At 38.7% G+C, this 20,901-nt stretch overlaps 3 protein-coding genes across 3 annotated transcripts in view; 1 reads left to right on the forward strand and 2 right to left on the reverse strand.

Annotated features, from left to right (window-relative positions):
- pdzph1 (PDZ and pleckstrin homology domains 1) overlaps positions 1-3,294 on the forward strand; it is a 33,991-nt gene extending 30,697 nt beyond the window's left edge. Inside the window, exon 13 of the mRNA XM_067574903.1 lies at positions 986-3,294. Within this exon, the coding sequence (XP_067431004.1) occupies positions 986-1,085 (100 nt within the window). The 3' untranslated portion in view covers positions 1,086-3,294. The remainder of the gene's footprint in view (positions 1-985) is intronic.
- A 401-nt stretch (positions 3,295-3,695) lies between these two features.
- macir (macrophage immunometabolism regulator) lies at positions 3,696-9,440 on the reverse strand. The gene is made up of 2 exons (XM_067574414.1): positions 9,346-9,440; positions 3,696-6,863 (listed from the first exon to the last, which is right to left on the reverse strand). Exon 2 carries the CDS (start codon positions 6,854-6,856, stop codon positions 6,203-6,205), a length of 654 nt encoding a protein of 217 aa, XP_067430515.1. The 5' UTR covers positions 6,857-6,863; positions 9,346-9,440; the 3' UTR covers positions 3,696-6,202.
- A 6,507-nt stretch (positions 9,441-15,947) lies between these two features.
- The window catches only part of LOC137170995 (thyrotropin receptor-like), a 38,909-nt gene continuing 33,955 nt past the window's right edge, over positions 15,948-20,901 (reverse strand). The window contains exons 7-11 of the mRNA XM_067574705.1: positions 20,427-20,495; positions 20,126-20,203; positions 19,735-19,923; positions 17,432-18,506; positions 15,948-17,356 (exon numbers count right to left, since the gene is read on the reverse strand). Coding sequence (XP_067430806.1) covers positions 17,126-17,356; positions 17,432-18,506; positions 19,735-19,923; positions 20,126-20,203; positions 20,427-20,495 — 1,642 coding nt within the window. The 3' untranslated portion in view covers positions 15,948-17,125. The remainder of the gene's footprint in view (positions 17,357-17,431; positions 18,507-19,734; positions 19,924-20,125; positions 20,204-20,426; positions 20,496-20,901) is intronic.

Here is a 20,901-nt window from a genome sequence, read left to right on the forward strand (position 1 = left end):
GCTGTGTTGTGGATGTGTTATGATTAGCAGGTAATAACTGGGCAGATCTGCACTGTTGAGCTGGACTTATTGAGTTTAATTACTGTACTGCTAATGCAAAGCAAACATCTACTGGCTGCATCTACTAGCTATAGAGTTTTTCACTGGGGTGGCTTTTATTGTGAAGGAGAGAGTTGCTAGTTGCCAAAAGCTACTGTCCTAGGAAACCTGGTCTGCACAACAAGATATGGACATAACTGGCACTATTTAGTCAGTGGGTCGGTTTTAATTATTTTGGGGATAATGAAGTAAGATAATGTTAAATGCAGAGCTATTTCCACAGGCTATTAGTGAGGTTTGTGCAAACCAGCACACCTCCAACACCACAACAAGATAACCCAACACTCTTACTTTGTTGTGTTGTCCTGTGGAAAACCACTCACATCATGCCAGCATGTTTGGATGGTCAAGGTTACTCAAGGCTCAGTTCAGTCTGGCACAGGTATCCCCACGTATACATGATGAAGGATACGTTTGTTTTTTTGTGACCCAACACATTTGCTTGACTATTCATTATCAGCATCACCTGAAAGTACCTGAAAATTGGACTTGGTATCACATCCTGAGTACAGCCAAAATGTCCTTTGTACCATCAAATATGTTTTGTAACATGATGTCACCTGAATCATTTTTTTACGAACAAGAGGAGGAAACATTTTCAATTAACCCATTTGCAAAATCCCCAAATCTTCATGTTTGACTGGAAACAAAAGCATGATTAATGTTGTTATGGTTATGTTTAGGCACTCATAGCAGTTGGCTAAGGTTAGGGAATCAGCCTTAGTATTAGTAGCATTAGTATTAGAATTTTATTTTATTTTATTTTTCTTACAATACTAGCCCTAGTCATGTTACATGTTCCATTAAGCTCCTGTGTAACCCAGAGGTATTGAGTGAGGAATTTGTTGAAGACATTCAGCACAGATGTTGTCATGTTTTTTTACAGATGGATCATAGCTATCAAAGCTTCAATAAAGAAGTGGCTGCCTTTACATCAGGCCCTTCAGGACTACATAAATGGACCACCAGAAGAGACCAGGATGTGAGACACACTGTACTCTGTGATTACTGTCAGGAGTCTGACTCATCCTGTGGAGCATTGGATGAGCATTCTGTTTGTAGATTACTGCACTTTTTTATGGAGGATAATTTCACTGAGGAAAATTCTTCTGCTATAGAGAATAACTGTAGGCCACAGTGAGCAGAGCCCTCAGTCCACGAGTCATCATTTACATACAGCACAAAAAGTCAAATGGTAAACTGCAAAGTGGTAACGCAAATATGAGTGATGAGACCAAAAACTTACAAAAACACTTTTATATTCTGCACTTATTTCCCTTTTCAGTTTTCCTCCATGATTTACTTTTCCCTTTGTACAATTTTTCATTTAAGCTCTTCCATTTGAACTTTTAGCTCAAGCATTTCAATTTCAGGTTTTTTCAATTTCACCATGCATTTTCAGATTATCGTTTTGTATCAATTTGTCATATCAGTATTAAATGTACTTTTTAAAATTCCCTTTTGTGGTACACTTGTACATACATGAAGACATGGTCGCATACATATAACATAATGATAAAAAAAATAATAACCACTGAGTCTTCTTCTTTTCCATGTTCTTTGTGAAATTATCCTCCTCCTCTGCATTACAATTTCTTTCAGCAACATCTACTAGCACTTTATCTAAGCAGTCACAAGGTTATATTATGTATTGTTTTGGACATTTGGTTTGTGCCATAAGGCTTTCCAAATAAGGTTTAGAAATAAATGCAGCTACTTGTATATGGAAGATGCCTAAATTAAAACAAATTGTTATATGTATTTACTTTTTATGTATGGATTTACTGTTACAAATAAAAAGCACCCCTCCACCTCCTCATGAACACCACTGACAGTGTTTTGTTTTTGACTTAGTATTGGTATGTCTATGCTGCTCTCTGCTGGACAAAAATGCATGCACTACACCTCCTCACTTTATTTTCTGTGTTGAGATTTGATTTGAATGCAGCGTGGAAAATGTGTGTCACAGTAAAAAAACAATTCATTCAGTTTATCACATGACAGCCTGAAATTCTCATGTCAATATACATAAATGCCAACATTTATTGACAGACATGAAATTAATATTTAATGACACATTGCATTTTGTTACTGACCTTTTCATTACAGACATATGGAAAAACAATTTTTTCTTAAGAAGAAAATGTCAGATTGTTCACACATGCCCACAAATGGCTGTCTGTTCCGTAGGCTTTGTTGCTAAGGTTTTTCCATGGATTGTTTGTTTGATTGTGTGTTTGTGTACTCACATATTTTGGATTGGATTTCATCTCAAACATGTATGATAGATTTGAGAAGTTTACATTTTGAGTAAAGAATGAAAAGAAGTGAAATCCTGTTACAATTTGTTTATGTACCCTCCAGAGCCAGCGGAAGTCTGCTGAGGAACAGCTTCTGGAAGCTAACCAATCAGAACAGGATTGCTCATTGGGAGAGGGGCCCTAGAGAGACAGGAGCTGAAATGGCTGGTTTCAGACAGAGGCTGAACTGAGGGGCTGCATAAAGTGCCAGTTTAAGATGAATAAGGGGTTTTTTGAACTGTAAATCATGCAAAGATATTCCAGTAGAGCCCCAGAATAAAATATAGACCTGGAAATGGGCATGATATATCCCCCTTAATGTTTTTGTTGTTTTCATTTCATTATGACACGGTAAATACATATATAAAATGGCAATACATATAAAAATGTGTATTTATTTCTTTGTTTAATTTGTTTTACTTTAGGCATTTTAAATCTTCCATACCTACTGATCGTCTTTGTTGTCCTGTTTGCTAAGAGTACGAAAAGAAGTTTTTCTTAACACTATGCTGCACATTTTTACTTATAACCAAACTCTTTCCTTAAAATGATTCTGAGACTGAGATTAACAATGAAAATACTGAAGATATTGATTATTACAGCATGTTCATTCATTCTAACCAATACCCATGATGGTCTTGTTGCACGTAATTTCCAAGGGCCTCATACATGCTGTGTTTGGATTTTCCAAAACTATTTGCGGAATTTTCAGTCCGTTACTATGAAATACTAGCATTTCTAAGCTTTTAAATATATTCTGTATTATGCACTATATTCCTACGTATTTCTGAGTATAAATGTACTCTCATGCTTTTGATACTTTTACTCACTGTATAATGAATAGTAATCCATTAATCTGTAAGCCAAATAAATTCTGCATCAAGTTTTTGTCTGCTACTTAAATGTTTTTTGTTTTCTTTGCTTTGCTTTTCGTTAATAGTCGAATTAATCAAGGGAACTATCTGCACTATCTAAACTGTAAACTTTCTGTAACATACTTCAGGCTTTAAAATGCTGTAGGATGCTGCATTTGTCACACATACTGTATTGTACTCTTTGTGTAGGACCCTGATTGAGAAAATAGGTTTTCAGAGCCTTTGACTTTTATTGCCTTTGTGGATTTTTGCATCATCTTGGAGAAACTTTTTTTTCAATGTCTAACGCTTCATATTCTTTCCTCATAATCAGAACGTTAAAAAATATTTTTGTTTGGTGATCATCACCTTATAGCTAAAACCACTCAGAAGGTCTTAATTCAGTGATGATGATCTTTCTCCCCCAAGGTAGAGACACAAAAATGTTTGAAATAAGCTTTAATCTTGTACTGTAACAGTCATTGGTTAACATCAAGTGTACATTTTCTGTTTGGCTTAAGAAAACAATAGAAGAAGAGGTGACTTCACATACAGCATACAGTGAAACAGTTTGCACACCCTTTGAGTTTTGAATCAAAGTTTCAAAATGTCTGAAAAATGAATTATTTTAATGATTTTTTCAAATAGTTGTTAAAATTGGTGTTATACAATAAAGCTCTACTATGTAGAATGCTTAAATATTCCAAGTCCAGCAACAGTTGAAACTTTACATCATCAGTAGCAGTAGTCTTTACAGCAATTTTCAACACAACAGCATAAAAAGGACAGCTGTCACAAGGTCCACATTCAAATTGCAAGTAGGCTGCATTCTACGATGGAACATTGCTACATTATGATATTCACTTCAGTATTGAAAATCATTACATCTCACGTTCATGTTTTTCACATTGATTCAAATGGTTCAAGTTTTTCAGACCAAATCCAAAATTTCAAAAGGTGTATACATTTTAAATTAAAAAAATGGAGAGACAATGGTCCTATCTGAAAATGTATAAATATTTGTATTATATATTTTAAGCCCCTATGTGTTGGATTTGAACATTTCTGACTGGTGACTTCCAGATGTGCTGTGGCAGACATCAATGCCCCCTTTGGATCTGACCCAGGAATACTCAGATGATCAGGCTGAAGTAACTCTAGTTAGCACTGGTTTTACTGAGACTGTCTCATAACAAACAAAAACTTATTTCAACAGAATAATTGGAAAGATGCCATTTGATACAGAGGCTCCAAATGTTCCACATTCATAAAATAAATGGAATTCTCTACTCCTTTAGAGTGATAGAAAACACAGAAGTTCTGAAACAAAGAAATCAAAATTTCCTTTCAAAGCAGAACAAAGTGAGCAAAAACTAAAGGGGTGTACAATTTTTTTCACAGATCTAAGTGTTCCCATGGCTTGCTTATATACAGTACTTCAGTGTTTTATGTTAACTCCTTATTGGTGGTGGTGACAATATCAAGGTGCACTGATGTTTCCACAAATAATCTGTAGTAGATGTACAACAGTGCAATCAGGTGCAGAAAACAAACATTTTCTGCAGTAGAGGGATTTGAACACATCCATTTCCAGCTGTAAGGGGAACATACACACTCATACAAAAGACACACATCTATATACTGTTGTGCCCCTATAACCAATGTACAAAACTAGAGATGCACCAATATGATTTTCAAAAGCCAATATATTCCCAAACATATTTGACAGCAATAAACAGATGAAAAAATCTTATGGGGGTGACTGTTTGATACTAGTATTTTTTTTTCAATTCTAGTTTAAAACAATGCACATATTCCATATGAACTTTGCGTCACTGATTGCTGTAATCATTCATCCTGTCCATACTGGCTATGAAATGATCCCCCTAGTGTGACTAACTGTATGAGATGGAGGAAAAAATCCACACTGCTCTTTCTGTGTAAAAATACATTCTATAATTCAGCTGAAGCTCAAATGAGAAGTCTGAGTTAGACAATTGGAAAAACTCTCTCCCCCACCTTTTTTTCCAGGGTAGTCATATTAGGAAGGGGCCATTTGGGGACATCTTTGTGACTAATGGTCTAAGGCACTGACCATGTAATCGCAAAGTATGTGGTTCAAGTCCGTCCAGGTCTGTTGCATGTCATCCCTCCTCCTCTTTCTGATACCCCTCCACTGCTAGCTATTGAGTAAAGACAAAATACTTACATATATTTAAAAAACAGAAGGAATATGGGCAGAGAGAATGATTACAGTGACCAATACTTCCTCTTTAGTGTATATATGGCATGTATCATTAAAATAGACTTTATTAAATTTATCACAGATAAAAATCTTTACTGATTTTGAATGGAGTGTCACAAAAATCTTTTACATGTGCCCATCATATGGTAAATAGGTGGTTTAAAATGCATCCATGTTGATTTACAACAATAAAATAGCAATAAATAAAAAAATAATCAACCTAATAAAATGATCTTGCTAATATGAATGCAGTGCTATACTGTGAAAAAAAAAATCACAAAATACCCACTAACACAACTCCTCATAGAAGGCAGTAAAACTGGACTAATAGCAATGTTGCATTTGAAAGCCGACAGTATGTGATATGTGCTTGTATCAACTGTAAGCTGATACATCAGTGCATCTCTGACCAGTACAAACACACAACACTGTCAATAAATAGCTTTGCCAGTTATTGCTAAGTTTATATAATTCAATTTTTTTTACCTCAACAACCTCATTACAGTGTAAGGACTAATTTAAGAATTTTCTTCAACATTATGTGTACAGTGAAGGGTATAACCCCCGTTAATGATGTAACAAGATTATCAGACTGTCTTGTTATAGAACTGCTTATAATCTGAGTACAAAGAAACAGAGCTAGAAATAGCACCCACATCCCCAAGAGGGTGAAAGAGGCCTGAATAATGCCATCTTCTTTACTTTTATGTCTTGTTTCTGGTGAACATGCGCTCCCCTCGCAGGGTGAGGTGCTGCAGTTGGTACTGTAACACCTCAGTGTCTGATGACTCTTTGATACTTATTTTGTCCAGATTAAGGTAGTCCAGAGACTTGGACTGGGTCCTCTTCCCTTTAAGTAGACAGAGGGGTAGTGGAGCATGCAGACCCCTCCCAGGCTCCCCATGGGCCAGGGACCTGAGGAAGGTGTCACTCGAGCTGGGCATACGCCTCCGTCTCCGCCCGTTGGCAGAAGGAATGTCGTATGGTTGGTAGTAGCGACTTTTGGCTTTGGAGATCCGTGAAGAGCGGTGGATGCCCAAGTCCACAGACTTTGGGACAGTGGTCTGGATGGAGCTAGGCACAGCCTCTGATAACAAACTCTTCTCTGGAGTGCTTTCTGACCATTTGTGGGCCAGTTTGAGCAGCTCCTCACCAGTAGTGAAGCCTACCAGATAGTTTGAGTCCATGTGGAGAATCTGGTATCCTGCAACAGTACCTCTGATGGGTGAACAGGGGGTGCTGGCACAGCGAGGTCTTTCTGCTTCTGCTTTCAATGTGGCTTTGATGTCAGCTGCAGGTAGAATGGAGACATGTGCCCTTGACATTCCACTGATTTCCATTTCCATCTTTACAGACATATCCTGACTGATGAAAAGTAGAGGAAAAAAAACATTACTCTCACATCTCACTCTTGTGTCTGGGAGTAGTGTTGGCAATACAGCAGTTAACCAAATTACATACACTGCTTCCAGCAGATATAGCTAAATACACTAATAGTTAATGCTGCTCTGAGTGTTTGGAACCTACTAAACATACAAATTAAATCAAAGGATGATAGACATGCACCTTAACTACTACAGTACCAATCCTTGTAGTGCAGTTATGCAATTAGTAAGTCTTCTTTAATTAATACTATTTTCTGTCATTCTGACAACTGAAGGGTTCAGAGTATTCAGCCATTACTTTTACATCAGCTTTTTACTCCATATAGCACCCTACATAACTCACTACAGTTGCTGCAGTGCAGCTTTATTGGGCATCATAATTAAGCACTATTGTGTTAGGTACTGAAAAGGCTAAAGAAACTAAATTCACTGAATTTATTGGCAATGGAAATTGCAGTCACAGCTCATACTACAGAAAAGCAGCATTTTTTAAGGGAGCTGGCATGGTAAAGTAGGACTATTATGATGGCGTAAGAGTTCTCTGCACACAACAATGTTAAATACAGCATTGTGACATTATTATTATTCTGTGGGATAATAGTGTGTTGTGTATAAAACCCTTTGGGGGTTTGATACATCAGGTCCTTGTAAGTCTTAACTGTATCATTTCACCATTTCAGTGACAGGGTCAGTGTCAGGTGCCAGGTTTCCCATAATTTTTTCTGTGTGTAAGATACTGAGTGTGTGAGAGAAGACGGAGTCAGAGTAAACAGAGTCATAATGCTTTATTGGCACTTGGCCTACAAATATATAGTACAGTAACTCTTGAGGAACACAAACAGACCAACTACAGAAACCTAAGTCACATAGAGCGCAACTCACAATAATACATGAAACTACGTTTCAACATTTCTTCGATATAGCTACAATTAAACCAACTAAATATGAATTGCCTTATTTAATTACTGCAAACCAAACAAGTCACAGTCTCCATTGTCACCGCTATGTATGGCTCCTTCAAACAACTGTGGGCATGTCTTGCATCTTCTTATGTTTTTTTAATGTGGGGCAAAAAACAAACAAACAAAAAAAGTGTTATTTCCTGCCCTGACAGAGAGCGGAACCTCTGTCAGAACCATCCCCACAGAGGAAACCTGCAGTCAAACCCCTCTTTGATTTTTTATTTTATTTCATTTTTTAAACAGGACACAGGAGAATAGTCAGACCTTCTTTGTTTGGCTATCAGTGATATGAATAACAATAACTTAATTATTATATTTTTACTTGGGGGGAGGATTAAATACCATTGACTGCTGAAAGTATAAGGGAAGACGAGAACACAAGTTGTAGTCAAGATGAGAAATGATTACCAATCTTTTTTTCCTTTTTTTTGCCATCAGGAAACCAAAATAAGTCTTATTTGATTTTCACATGTGGGTAGGATTTAGGCTTACAAGCCCATATAACTCGCCATATAAGACTGCCATAGGTGATGGCCATTTATTTTACATCATTGTTGGTATCCTGACCAACAAATGACTAGTATATAATTATGCAATCCACAGACATCACTGTCAACACTTTGCATAAGAAGTACCTTCAACCAAAGAAAACTGTTGGCAGTGTATTCTGTGGATTATGAGTCCTATTTCTGAAAGAGCTGTTGCTGTTGAATTTAAATGTAATTGTCAATGCTGTAAACACCCCAAACTAAATCAAATAACAAAGTAATAATTTGTTTTTTTAACCATAAAGTAAATAGGAAGGGTCTGGGTTGATTTATAGAGTTTATACTTTATATAAATATATGACACCCCTTTTTTTAACTGTTTTTTTTTTATTATTTCGGTTGCTCTCATTATCGCGGTGAAATCGCATTATTGCATTGTTTACCAGCACATTGCAGATGAGAGCGGCTAGGAGCTGCAGTAGAATGCCTATTAAGTATGAACGCCATGGCGAGGCTAAACCGTGTCATAGTGAGCCAGTGGAAAATGGGCAATACTGACCAGGCTGCAGAAAACCCTCCCAGTATGTGTAAGACCCATAATAGGCGTGATTCAGTTGCTAATATCAATTGTCTCATTTGAAAAACTGTGTGGAATATAATATTTAAAAAAAAAACTGTTGCAACAACAGGCCGAGTTCATCCTGCCCCCTGCTGAACTGGAAGCCCAGTAAAACTGCACTGCCAGGATCATGAACAACGTCTTAACACGGTATTTTCATTACTCTAAGTTACCACCATGGTTAAAATAGGATGCATTGAGCATTTGAAACACCGAGTCGTAAGACTTGCTTGACAAGATCGAACCACAGGCGCACTTGACCACCGTTTATATAGATGGGAGAAGCACATTCATCCTCCCTATTTGACCCTCATTAAAGATCTCCTGATTTCATAACCTCTTTGTGGAAAGACACTTTGTAAGGAAATACACGAAAATGAGTAAAACACAAACCTGTTTAACTGCAGCGAGTCCGACGTTCAACCTTCCCGTCTATGTGGTCTCCGGCCTCCGTCACGCCTGTTGCGTCACCAGCAACGAAAGGAACACTTCCGGTCTCCGTTTTTTCATAAAAAAAGCCAAAAGTCCAAATATTCATTATTTGTGGTATTTTTAGGTCGTAATGGTCGTAATAAACAGGCTTCAATTCCAATGAGTCTCTCTACTTACAAAAAATAGAAACTAAAATAAATAGTCTGCTCTTCTGCTCTGTCATCACGTGAATGCATGTATGACCAGAGTGTAGAGTGTAACCATGTCCTCCTTTTGCTAGACAAGAGTGGTTGTGCAACAACACTGTAAATTAAAATTCAATTCAAAATTCTTACGTTCAAATCCAGTCGAAAACCACCTTTGCTACCATAAATAATTACTAATAACTGACCTAGAATAAAAAATAAATTGCTAATCCAATCATGTCAGACATTAATCTGACTTTATCTGAAGTGTTGTTGCACATTCACTTTAGAATCCACTTGGAGTGCATTGACAAATATTTGTTTGTTGTGTTCATGCTATCAATTGTCAAACAGAGGAGGTTAAATAGGGTAGAAGCAGAGGAGGTTGCTCCTCCTCTATTTTTTCAGAGGCAAGAGGGAGATAAAAATATAAAAAAGAATACCTGGTTGAAATAAACCATTACCAAATTTCAGTATCATTTATAAAATATTTTTTCTTTTTTCTTTATTGAAATTCTGATTAAAAGGCTTCAACAGTGACACCTGCAGGGCAGGAGGAGAAAGGGCAGTCTGCATGAAGCGGTGGTGGGGGGCAGTGGACGGGCTCCTGTTGCCCTCCTAACCCCTGGGACACACTGGATGCGTGAGCAGCGCATATGCATCGTGGAACCTCTTGCTTTTCATTTCGGTGCCCATGTTAACAGGTTAGAGCTGCCACAGTCACATACGTCTCCCGCAAGGCTGTTGCGTCGCTTCATCTAGATATTCGAGGTCTGGCCTATTTTCTCTGCATGACGCGTGCGGTTCTCAGCAGAAATAGACAGGGAAACCGAGAAAGATAGGGCTGCCAGTGGCAGAAGCGCCGTAGCAGACACGCATCCAGTGTGGATGCTGCAAGCGTGAGAGACGCAGCAGTTCAGCGACGCACACACACTGCTGAGGTTCACGCATCCAGTGTGTTATCCCTAAATTCCACTGGATGCGTGTGCCGCATTCCGGCTCCGACGCGGCCACCGGAGCTGATTGCGGCCACTCTAGTCAATGCATCTGATTCCACCGGGCGCACTGCGGTGCCTTTCAGAAGCGTCCCAGAAGCGGCTCTCTGCTCCGCTGCGCCTCATCTATTTTTTACGGAGGCCGCGTCAAGCAGCACAGAGCAGATCAAACTGGGCAGGAAGTCAGACACAGAAACAGCATTGAGCATCTGGTCAATTTTCAAAAACACATAAAACACCATGTGCAGACTCCTGGTCGTATATCAACAATAAACGCAATTAACACAGCCGAATAAAGAAACCATTTAACTACATAGCCTACTCAACCATAGTAGAAGCACAAAAATCAAGGAAAATGACCAAATCAATGAAAGCTGAGGAAGTTAACAAAATTGGGCAGCTTAGTTGCCCTGCTACTGCAGTAATTACGGTAGCCTTAAGGCACTTTATCAGCTTTGACTAGGCTGCTGTAATTACTGTAGTAGGAGTGCAACTGACTTTAAATAGCAGATGGCTTACCCACAGTGAAGATGCTCCGCTTCTGACACACTCCCGGTGGAATAGGGCGCTGTGCAGAGGACAGCGCACACGCACCCAGTGGAATCCTGGGGTTAGGGCGGGATCTCTTACATCAATTTAATGTACTTAATTTTTTTTCATGCTAATCTATGATTGGGTAATACACTTAAAATGATGCTCCAAGGGAGGACGTCCTCCCTAACCAATCAACAACCAGAATACAATGCTCCAATGATAGTTTCCAGATTTCATCTTCAGTTCTCTACCACTGTAACATACCTGAGTGTGACAAACTGGTAAGAGAAGACCGGTAAAATATAGATAAATTGATAGAGTAGCATATTAGAAAATAAATTATAATGTGCAAATTGCGAACTATATTTTTAAACACATCAGTAAAATATTATGTCTTCTTTAGGCCCTTTCAACAACCAATTTCCTTCTTTCAGATTTAGAGGTTATATTTCACTTCTTTTATTGATCTGTTCCGTTAGCCAAAGCCCTGAAGGATTGTTAAGGACTGTTGTTAAGCTAACAGGAGAATGGATTTGGACTGGGTGGTGCAGCAGCAGCAGGACGCCACCTCAGGGCGGCAGCAGTGGCAGGACGCCACCTCAGGGCGGTTGGAGAGCTCCGCTCTGCTGGCGCAGCCTCAGGCCTCACTGCCTCAGCTGTCCAGACTGGACCCTCAGTGGGACTACAGTGATGTGCTGTGGCCCAACATACCACTGCTCTGAAGTGAACTCCTCTCAACAACAATAGAAATCTAACAACATAATTTAAATGAAACAACCAGGATAGTTGGCTTGTCTGTCATAGTTGCTAATTGTATCAGACTGGTTAACCAGCAGCCACAAAGTTCTGTTAATAATAATACATTTTATTTGGAGGCGCCTTTCAAGTCACCCAAGGTCACCTTACAAGAAATAAAAGCAAAACATCAATTAAAACAAAACATCAGCATAAAAACAGGTGAGGTGCACAGTGTCCAGTTATAGGGAGTATGTCAGTTTGAACAGGTGAGTTTTGAGGTGGGACTTAAATAAGGTGATGGAGTCTGACAGTCTTATATGTGGGGGGAGAGAGTTCCAGAGCCTGGGTGCTGAGCAGCTGAAGGTTCGGGCACCCATGGTACTGAGGTGTGACGTGGATATGATTGAGAGTCCAGTAGAGGTTGAGAGGAGGGTGCGGGAGGGAGTGTATTCATGAAGGAGGCCGTGGAGGTAAGTCGGGGCTAGGTTGTGGAGAGCTTTATAAGTGAGGAGGAGGTTTTTGTAGTGGATGCGGTATTGTACAGGGAAAGTTGAATGAGAACAGGGGTGATGTGGTCAGATGATTTGGTATGGGTGATGATCCGGACGGCCGAGTTCTGAATCATTTGCAGTCTGTTGATGAGTTTGGTGGGGAGTCCGGTGAGGAGGGCGTTGCAGTAGTCAATGCGGGATGTGACAAATGAGTGAACCAGGATTTCGGTGCTGGATTGTTAACTAACCACCAAGACGACCAACAGCCACAAATGGACGTTATGATATGGATACTTCATCTCCATGAACGAAAGAAGACATCAGATCACACGAGTCAGATACAGCTTCTCTCTCTCTGTCTCTTTTGTCGCTAATTTTATCTCTGATGGTTAAATGTCTTTCTGTGGCTTTTGTGAATTTATCTCCTTAACAAGAATGCAGCAAAGAGATCATATAATGTGCAGTGGGTAGTTTGCTTATTGAAGTTACAGTGAGCTGTCTGCACTCATTAATTAATTTGGAATTGATGCAGTTTTTAATTGAGTGGTTGTTCAGTCACCTGTTGATGTTGTGTGCAACCTTTTCACCACTCAGGGGTTTTTGTTTTTGAAAGCAAATTGTTTTATTGGCATATAAAATTGCTCCCCACCTCTCCAATTTCATCAGGTGGGGCCAATGATATAGTATGATGCAGTTTGTTATAAGATGCCATGTTGGTTTTCCTCCTGTCCTCCCCAATTTTTTGAGTCACCAGCTTCCACTGATGTAGAGGTATACTCACATTCAGCCAAATACATAAAAACTTATTGGACCATATTTCATCATTCAACAGGACAACCATCTTGATACAGACACAGCAACCATGACACAGCTTTTCAGGGTGAAAAGGTGGAATATCCTTGACTGATTGAGTCAATCACCTAATCTCAGTCCAACTGAGCTGCATTCCACCTGCTGAAGGCGGAAAGACCCCACAACAAGCAAAAGCTGAAGGTGTCTGCAGTGAAGGCCTGCAGGGAAGATACAAAGCATCGATCTGCTGATATCTATGGCTCCAAGACTTCTTCATTGACTGCAAAGGATTTTCCATTAAATATTAAATATGATTATTTTGTTTGATTTCATGTGTATCTGTCAAGTCAGGTCAAGTCAAGTCAATTTCATTTATATAGCACCAACTCACAACAGACTTAATCTCAGGGCACGTTTCACATAGAGCAGGTATAGACCATGCTCTTTAATTTACAGAGACCCAACATTCAAGCACTTGGCGACAGTGGCAAGGAAAAACTCCCCTTTAATGGGAAGAAACTTCAAACAGAACAAGGCTCTAGGTGGGCGGCCATCTGCATTGTCCAATTACATTTGAACCCCTAAACTTTGTGCACCATGTGTTAAAAGGGCTAAATCTCCAACTCAGTTCTTTCTATATTGATGTAAACCTAACACAGATCTAAAAGTCTAGTGACCAAAATTGAATCAAGCAAACGAAGGAAGAATCCACTTTAATTTTATGAACATATATTATTAACTACTCACCACAATTAAACAACTAAACAAACAAAGAGAAAAGACAATACACAAATAGATAAACCAACTAATACAAGAAAGTAAGTTGTAAGCTCTAACATGAATGGAGAAATTAGACTGGTATAATTAACAGAGAAAATTAATGAGCATTGAGATGGATATTGACCAAAATTATACTCTTGCAGGGATTGTTACCTGAGAGACCAAGATATAAAATCTGACATAAAAAGTATCTAAAAGCACCAGGGTCTTCAACAAGGTACAATGGAGTGCTGATTATTATTGCGTATGCCATTGGGGCAGTGTTGCAGTGGCAGTGGGTCTTGTAGCCTGCTGGAGCTGAGTTGTTTATAACAGAGAGGATTGTTGAAGGAGGGAACTCTGGTAGTGGGCTCTGTTTCATAAGCTCTATGCAGAAGGGGTGACATATCTCTTGTCATACTTGTCACACTCAAAGGTTTCATCTCAGGTTGACACCCCCAGACTAAGACTGGATCAAGGTTCTAAATGCACAGGCCAGACATCACTCATCTGTTAGCCATTATCTGGCCAGACAATTTTGGGAGTTAGAGTAATTACTTAGGCTATGTTCACATAGGGACCTTAATGCTCACTTCCGATTGTCCAATTACAGTCAGATCAGATCTTTTTGTGTTAATGGTTAACATTAATGTTTTTAAGTGACATGTATCCAGCTCAGGTGTGAACACCACTGAAGTCCTAAACTGCATGTGCAGATTTAACTGAAATGTGCCTTAGTCTTAAGAGAATGTTATATTCATAAGACTTGCATAATTAATTTTGGAACACTGCTAAGGTCAGATTTGGAAACTCTGGAATAAGAAAATGATACCAAACACAACATGGGTAAACCCAAAGATGTTGGTATTATTAATGATTAGACAAATCAACATAAATCATATGCTGGCATTCCTAAAATACTTCCATTAAATGATTGGCACAAGTTGTAAACTAAACACATACAACAGTGACTTTAAATGGACAACAATACAAGAATTCCTTTAAGTCTTAAAGTCAGGCATCCTTCATATCTGTGACATAGGGGTTACTGTAGGTCTGCTCACGATATAGAAGAGGTTCTGGCAGTGGTGTGTGCATGTGTGTGTGTTAATGTGAATGCAATTTGTTTTTTTTTCATAATGATAACTTCAAGGTTTTCCTGGTGTCTAACCTCTTGTGCAGAGGAAACTGGTAAATCGTCTGTTTTTACAGAAGTCCTGGAAAAGTTCAAGCTGACTGGCATGTCCTCAGGTCACAAGCTGGACAGTTTGATTGCTTGGGGTAATCAGCTGGTTTCCCCTTCCATGGCTTGCTACTATGTCACCAGTGGAATGGTCTGAGAGCATGAAATTGAACCTCCAGTCCTGGTAAACAGCGCTCAAATACTGGCAAGAGGTGATTGGTGCCTTGGTGATTACATGTAGTGATCAAAGAAACCTTAGGCATGTTACAGGCTTCTTGTGTGGGAGAGTTGAAAAGTTTTATTCCCTAAGTCTCAAAGGTCGAAGGAAAGTGCATTTTCTTATTTGGGTTTTGGTTTATGCAGCAGTGAAGAGTTGGCAGCAGTTACTACTACTACTACTACAGCAGTAACTTAAACAAGCTGGTGTTCTGTTATTTGGGAAATATTGTCTCTTTCCCAAAGCCACTGTTTCTGTTCAAGAGTGGTCCTTCACTTTGGATATGAGTTCCGTAGCTACATGTAGGTCACATGATGATTCAGATATCACTATGACAACTGAGAAAAAAACATCCACTGCAGAAGACCGTGAGATGTGGTTGAAAGTGCCAGAAAAAGTGACTGCAGTAAAACTACAAGCACAAGTAATAGTGGTTCATTTGGCAGAGCACAATATTATGCATCACAAACTCAGGGCCCAAACTTTCAGATGCAGATAGATTTGAGAAGCTCTTCATTTCAAACATACTGACACCTTTATTTTCTTACCTCTGAGTTAGGCTAATCTCTACATTTTCTGTGCAGTTTTAGACGCATTTCTACTTTCCTTTCTCGTGCAGCTGACAGCTAAACTTTTTGCTATCTTTACCTACAGATTAATACTAAAGCCTGACTGATACAGGATTTTTAAGGCTGATGGCAATTTTGATATTTGAAAAAAAAATCTGACAACGTATCGGCTGATATTCATTTTTTAACAGAAACATGTAACATAAACACATTTTATAAGGATCCCTTACATTTAGTTATTGAGTTCCATACAAGATATGTACTCAGTTGGACATTATGCAGTTGAAAAATAAATTTGGCTTATTGTCAAAAACATAACAACAACTGCAACAGTAAACCTGACTCTAGTTATCATCATTGTTGCTGTTGTTATTTATATACAGTTATTTCCTAATAATCCCTTTATTATTACCAATTCTAGACTTCTTCTGTTATGTGATGATCAGACATTAGCTTAGGAACTGGCACAGTTCCTGGAGTAACTCAGAAAAAGCCCTGTGTCTAAGCTTTAAACTTTTAAGATAAACTACCAGTATAACTTTTCTGCTGAAATGCAAGTCGCAGGTATACTTACTTGAATAATTTACTAGAATAGGTAGAATGAGTACAACGCTGTACTTTAACAACCCATTAGCTATCTTCAGTTTACCGCCATGAGAGCAGCTAGCTTACTGGCTTACTAGTTTAGCAACACATAAACTGTGAGCATGTGTTTTACAGCATCTGTGAGCATTATACTGATGAGAGAAAATTATAGGGCCTTTGCTTATTTACTCGCCAGAACTCTTACTGACTGATACTTACTGACAAATAAAAATAAAACAGAGTTTGTCAATTAGTTTTACAGCACTCATCTGCTGTCCTGTATGAGAGGAGGTGACTGACTGTGGTGGCTAGTGTACTGTAGCAAAACCAGGCATGACTGACATGACTGCTGCCAGGCTTATTTAGCTTATACAATAAGGGGAAATGAGGAGGTGTGGTTTATTATCATTTAGATCATGTTTTCCACTTGCAAATGAGCACCTTACCATGAAGATACATAACAGACATAGGTTCTGCTCTGCAGTGGTAAGCTGAGCTGTTAAGTGTGTTGCCTACAGTGTAGTCGCAGCGCTCTCTGATGGACAAATTATGCAATAGCGTATAGTTGGGCTCTAAATAATTAATAATTAATAATCTGTAAATTGGTATTTGGTGCTTTTTAAATCTACTACAATAAGAAAAAATGTTAACAAAATTTCAAAAGCAATGTTCAGGTATCTTGTAACCTGGTGATTATTTTGGATGTTTCATGGTGTGGGTGCTGGACTGCATGGCAGACATTGTCTCTCTGTATATGTGGGGATTAATACTGACAAATTGGCTTCTATAGAGGTGTGCTTGTTGCTGGCATAGCCCCATCCGGCTCAGCAACATCAGAATGTCTCGGTGAAATGCCTTTGTGAGGATAGCATAAAAAAAAGGGTGTGCACAAGAGTTGAGAGGATAGAACAGCACCAGCAGAACCTGCAAAGAACACACACATCAGCCTTTATTTTAAATAGAAAAAATTCTGGATTAGGGTTCAAGAAGAAGTCACACCTTGGAATCTGTGATGGTGATCAATGGTTGGTGGAGAGCTGCAGACAAGCCGTAGAAGCAAATGGGAGCCAGACAGAGGAAGTTGGTGAATATGAGAACAGCCATGCGTTTGGCCATGATGGTATCACATCTGCTGGACTGGTGCTGGGGAGTGTGCACCATACAGTAGATGTGAAGATAACATAAGCACACCACTATAACAGCAATGACATTAACCATCAGGACAGAGACCACATATGCCCATGCAGCAGTTGTCTTAGTATCCATAGGTAAGCAGATGCTCACTTTCTGGTAACTGCTCACACCGATCACTGGCAGCAGTGCTAGGATTATGCACAACAACCAGCCGATGAGCATCAACACAACTGCATGGCGTAATCTCAATTTTCTGTCTGGCCTCATTGCGTAGAAGATGGCGTGCCAGCGCTGAAAACTTATTAAAGTTAATGTGTAAACAGATAGCTCACTGGCGAAAACTGATAATGTGCCTGCTAGATTGCAGCCAGTTCCTGTTTGCCAGGCAATAGCATAGTGGTAATAATGGGAGCGTGTGTAGATGTCGACAGATGCAATGAGCAGCACGTACATCCCCATACAAAAATCTGCAAACACCAGGTGACCCATGAGAAAACGGGTAATGGACAACTTCTGTCGGCTAGTTAACAGAATGATCATCACCAGGAAGTTGGCTGAAATGGCTAACAGACTGACCACCCAGACCAACACCCTCAGGAAGCTTTGACTGATCACATCCTCACAGGGGTTGAAGGCATCAGGGACAGGGCTGCATGAGAGTCCATGGTCATCTGTGTGAAGTTCATTACACAGTGCAAAGTCAAAATCTTCATGGGAATGTTCTTCAGATAACTCAACATTAAACAAACCCTCATTTTGAGACTGTTCATTTGGGCAAATGGGGCTGTTGTAGTGATGATTGTGACTTGTGCTGCCAGCAGTTGGGAGATCGAAGCTGTCTCTTAGATGTTCATAGATTTTCCGAGAGAAACCTGCAGAAGATTCATGCTGCTTTCCCAAAGCAGTCCTGGTCAAGTTGCAAATAACGGCCTCAGAGTGTCTTGAACACAGATGATAAGAATATTAATAGACTCTTTTCACGGCAGGCATTTTGACTTGTCAAAGCAGGTGTAAATAATAATAATGATGTCTCCATTCAACTAAGTGTACCAGTAAGCCATGTCAGTAAGTGAGCATGCACAGTACCAAGCCCAGTAATTGGCTCACCTAAATGGAGTGCAGGCATCATTACTGTTATTAATACCACCTGTGTTTTCCCTGCTTTGATGAGTCAAAATGTCTGACAAAAGGGTCCATTAGAAAATCGACAACAACAAATTTTTATATGCATGCAAATGTATAAATATTATATTAAGTTCTTCCACACCCGAAAGTGACCACATTACACTTCCATCAATATGCACTATGTTCGGAAATTGAGTTATTTTTCTACCAGTACATTACACCAGTACATTATCACACTACTAGAGTACAAGACTGGGAAGCTTGAATACAATTGTTGATCACTTGTATTCACTTTGTTCATGGCATTTCACTCCTCAGACCTTAATCAGATAAAATTCATAGGCAGCACCAGCACAAAATTAAGGTCAATGGCAAATTAAGGTGAATTAGCTTTTCTAATTGTAAACAAGTATATCACATTTAAAAAAGATAAACTAAGTAAATAGAATCCGGTAGAATACTTAAGTACAGAACCAGAACCAGGTACAAAAACAATAGAGAATTTCACTGTCAAAAGATGAGAGTATGCAAATAAATGGAGAATTTCAAGAACATTACATTAGATCAAAAGGAGCAGAATTTGATATAATAATGATTAATATTATGAACACTATTTAGTGAAGGTTGAAAAACAGTGAAAACCAATATTGCCTTACTCATGGTAGGAAAAATTATCAAAGCCTGTAATAATCAGTGCGTCAAACAATCAGCAATCACAATATCTTGATCTTCTGGTTAGGGTTTGATATTACAATTAGAAAAGCTAATTTAACCTAAATCATGATTGCCAGGAGTTGCTGCTGGTGCCCACTAATAGTTTTTTGTTTGCCCCTCAACCCTCACAATCAAATGTATAAATATAAAATCATTACAAGATTAAAAATGAACTCTGCATTGATTTAATTTAAATCACTCTAGGATGGCACAGCTTTTGTGGGTACTTATTACATTGGGGCCTAGTCTGGTATGTAAAGGACAAACAAACAAGGAAAAGAAACCATGGTGGGAAAATATTTCCAAACACTTTCAATTCTCTTACTTACCCTCTCCATCTTTTCAACTTTTTGAGACCACAGCAATGGCTTTGGAAGGTCAGTTCAGCACTCTGTAAATGGAGAAAGGCTCTAAAGGGGGGTAGTGCTTTGAGGGCCCAAGTGTTTTTAGCTTGGAGCTTTTCAATGGTCTTCATACCTATTGAAGGCAAAGAGCTAACTTTGGTTTCTGAGAGGTCTCTGGAAACACAGACAAAGAGTTTAGATTAATTCATTTGGACACAAAGCTCAGGCTGTTCTCAGGAATAGCCTGAGCTTTGTGACACAACCTCAGCATGTGCTATAGTGGCAAAATAAAGATATTATTTGAAGTAAAATAAAAACACAAAGCAATGTTACTTCTACATTATTCTAGCTAATTCTATACATTTCAGTCACTCACAAGTGAATTGGGCCGTGAATTACGCCATAAAACGCAAATTCATCTATTCGCTCCAAATCCACATTCCTGTGAAGATACCTGAAGAATGAAGAATAGATGAGGGGCAAGGTACTGTGCTGAATGTATGTTTATTGTATGTTTATTAATAACTGATAATTCCTGTCTAATACTAATAAATATCACACTGTTCACAATCACAATGTTTTCTGTAATAATAGTAAGTCAATCTGCCGGCCAGCAGGTTGTTAAAGTACAAACACATGAATAAATAGGCCGAATAAAACACCAAAAAATTGCATACACTTCTTCCAGTCTGCTCCCATTGAAGGCATAGGACTGGATCTCTTTCACACCATTACTATTCAGCATGCTAAAAATAGGGGAAAAAAAGAATATACTGTGAACCTTCCATTCACAACACATACTTGCAGACTACTTATGGTGTGTCCCAGCTGTTGCAAACATTTTCCTCATTTAAATTAAAAAAACAAAACAACTAAATTCTGGACAATTTTGGGTAAAAAGACAATGTGACACCATCACCATCAATTCTGTTTTGTAAAACAGACTGACTGAGGAGTTTGATTCTTTTAGATGGTATATAAGATGGGCGATGTGTCAGTACATAAACATACAAAAGTAAAGCCATAATATTGCTAATAATGATACATTTCACGATACATTTCAAAAAGTAAATATAAATGTATTCATATATTTTACATTTAAATTATACATTAAAGTTACTACAAGGAACTTTCATTTTGTGTTGATTTTGG

This window comes from Thunnus thynnus, chromosome 19 (genome assembly GCF_963924715.1).
Source record: "Thunnus thynnus chromosome 19, fThuThy2.1, whole genome shotgun sequence".
Taxonomy (NCBI): Eukaryota; Metazoa; Chordata; class Actinopteri; order Scombriformes; family Scombridae; genus Thunnus; species Thunnus thynnus.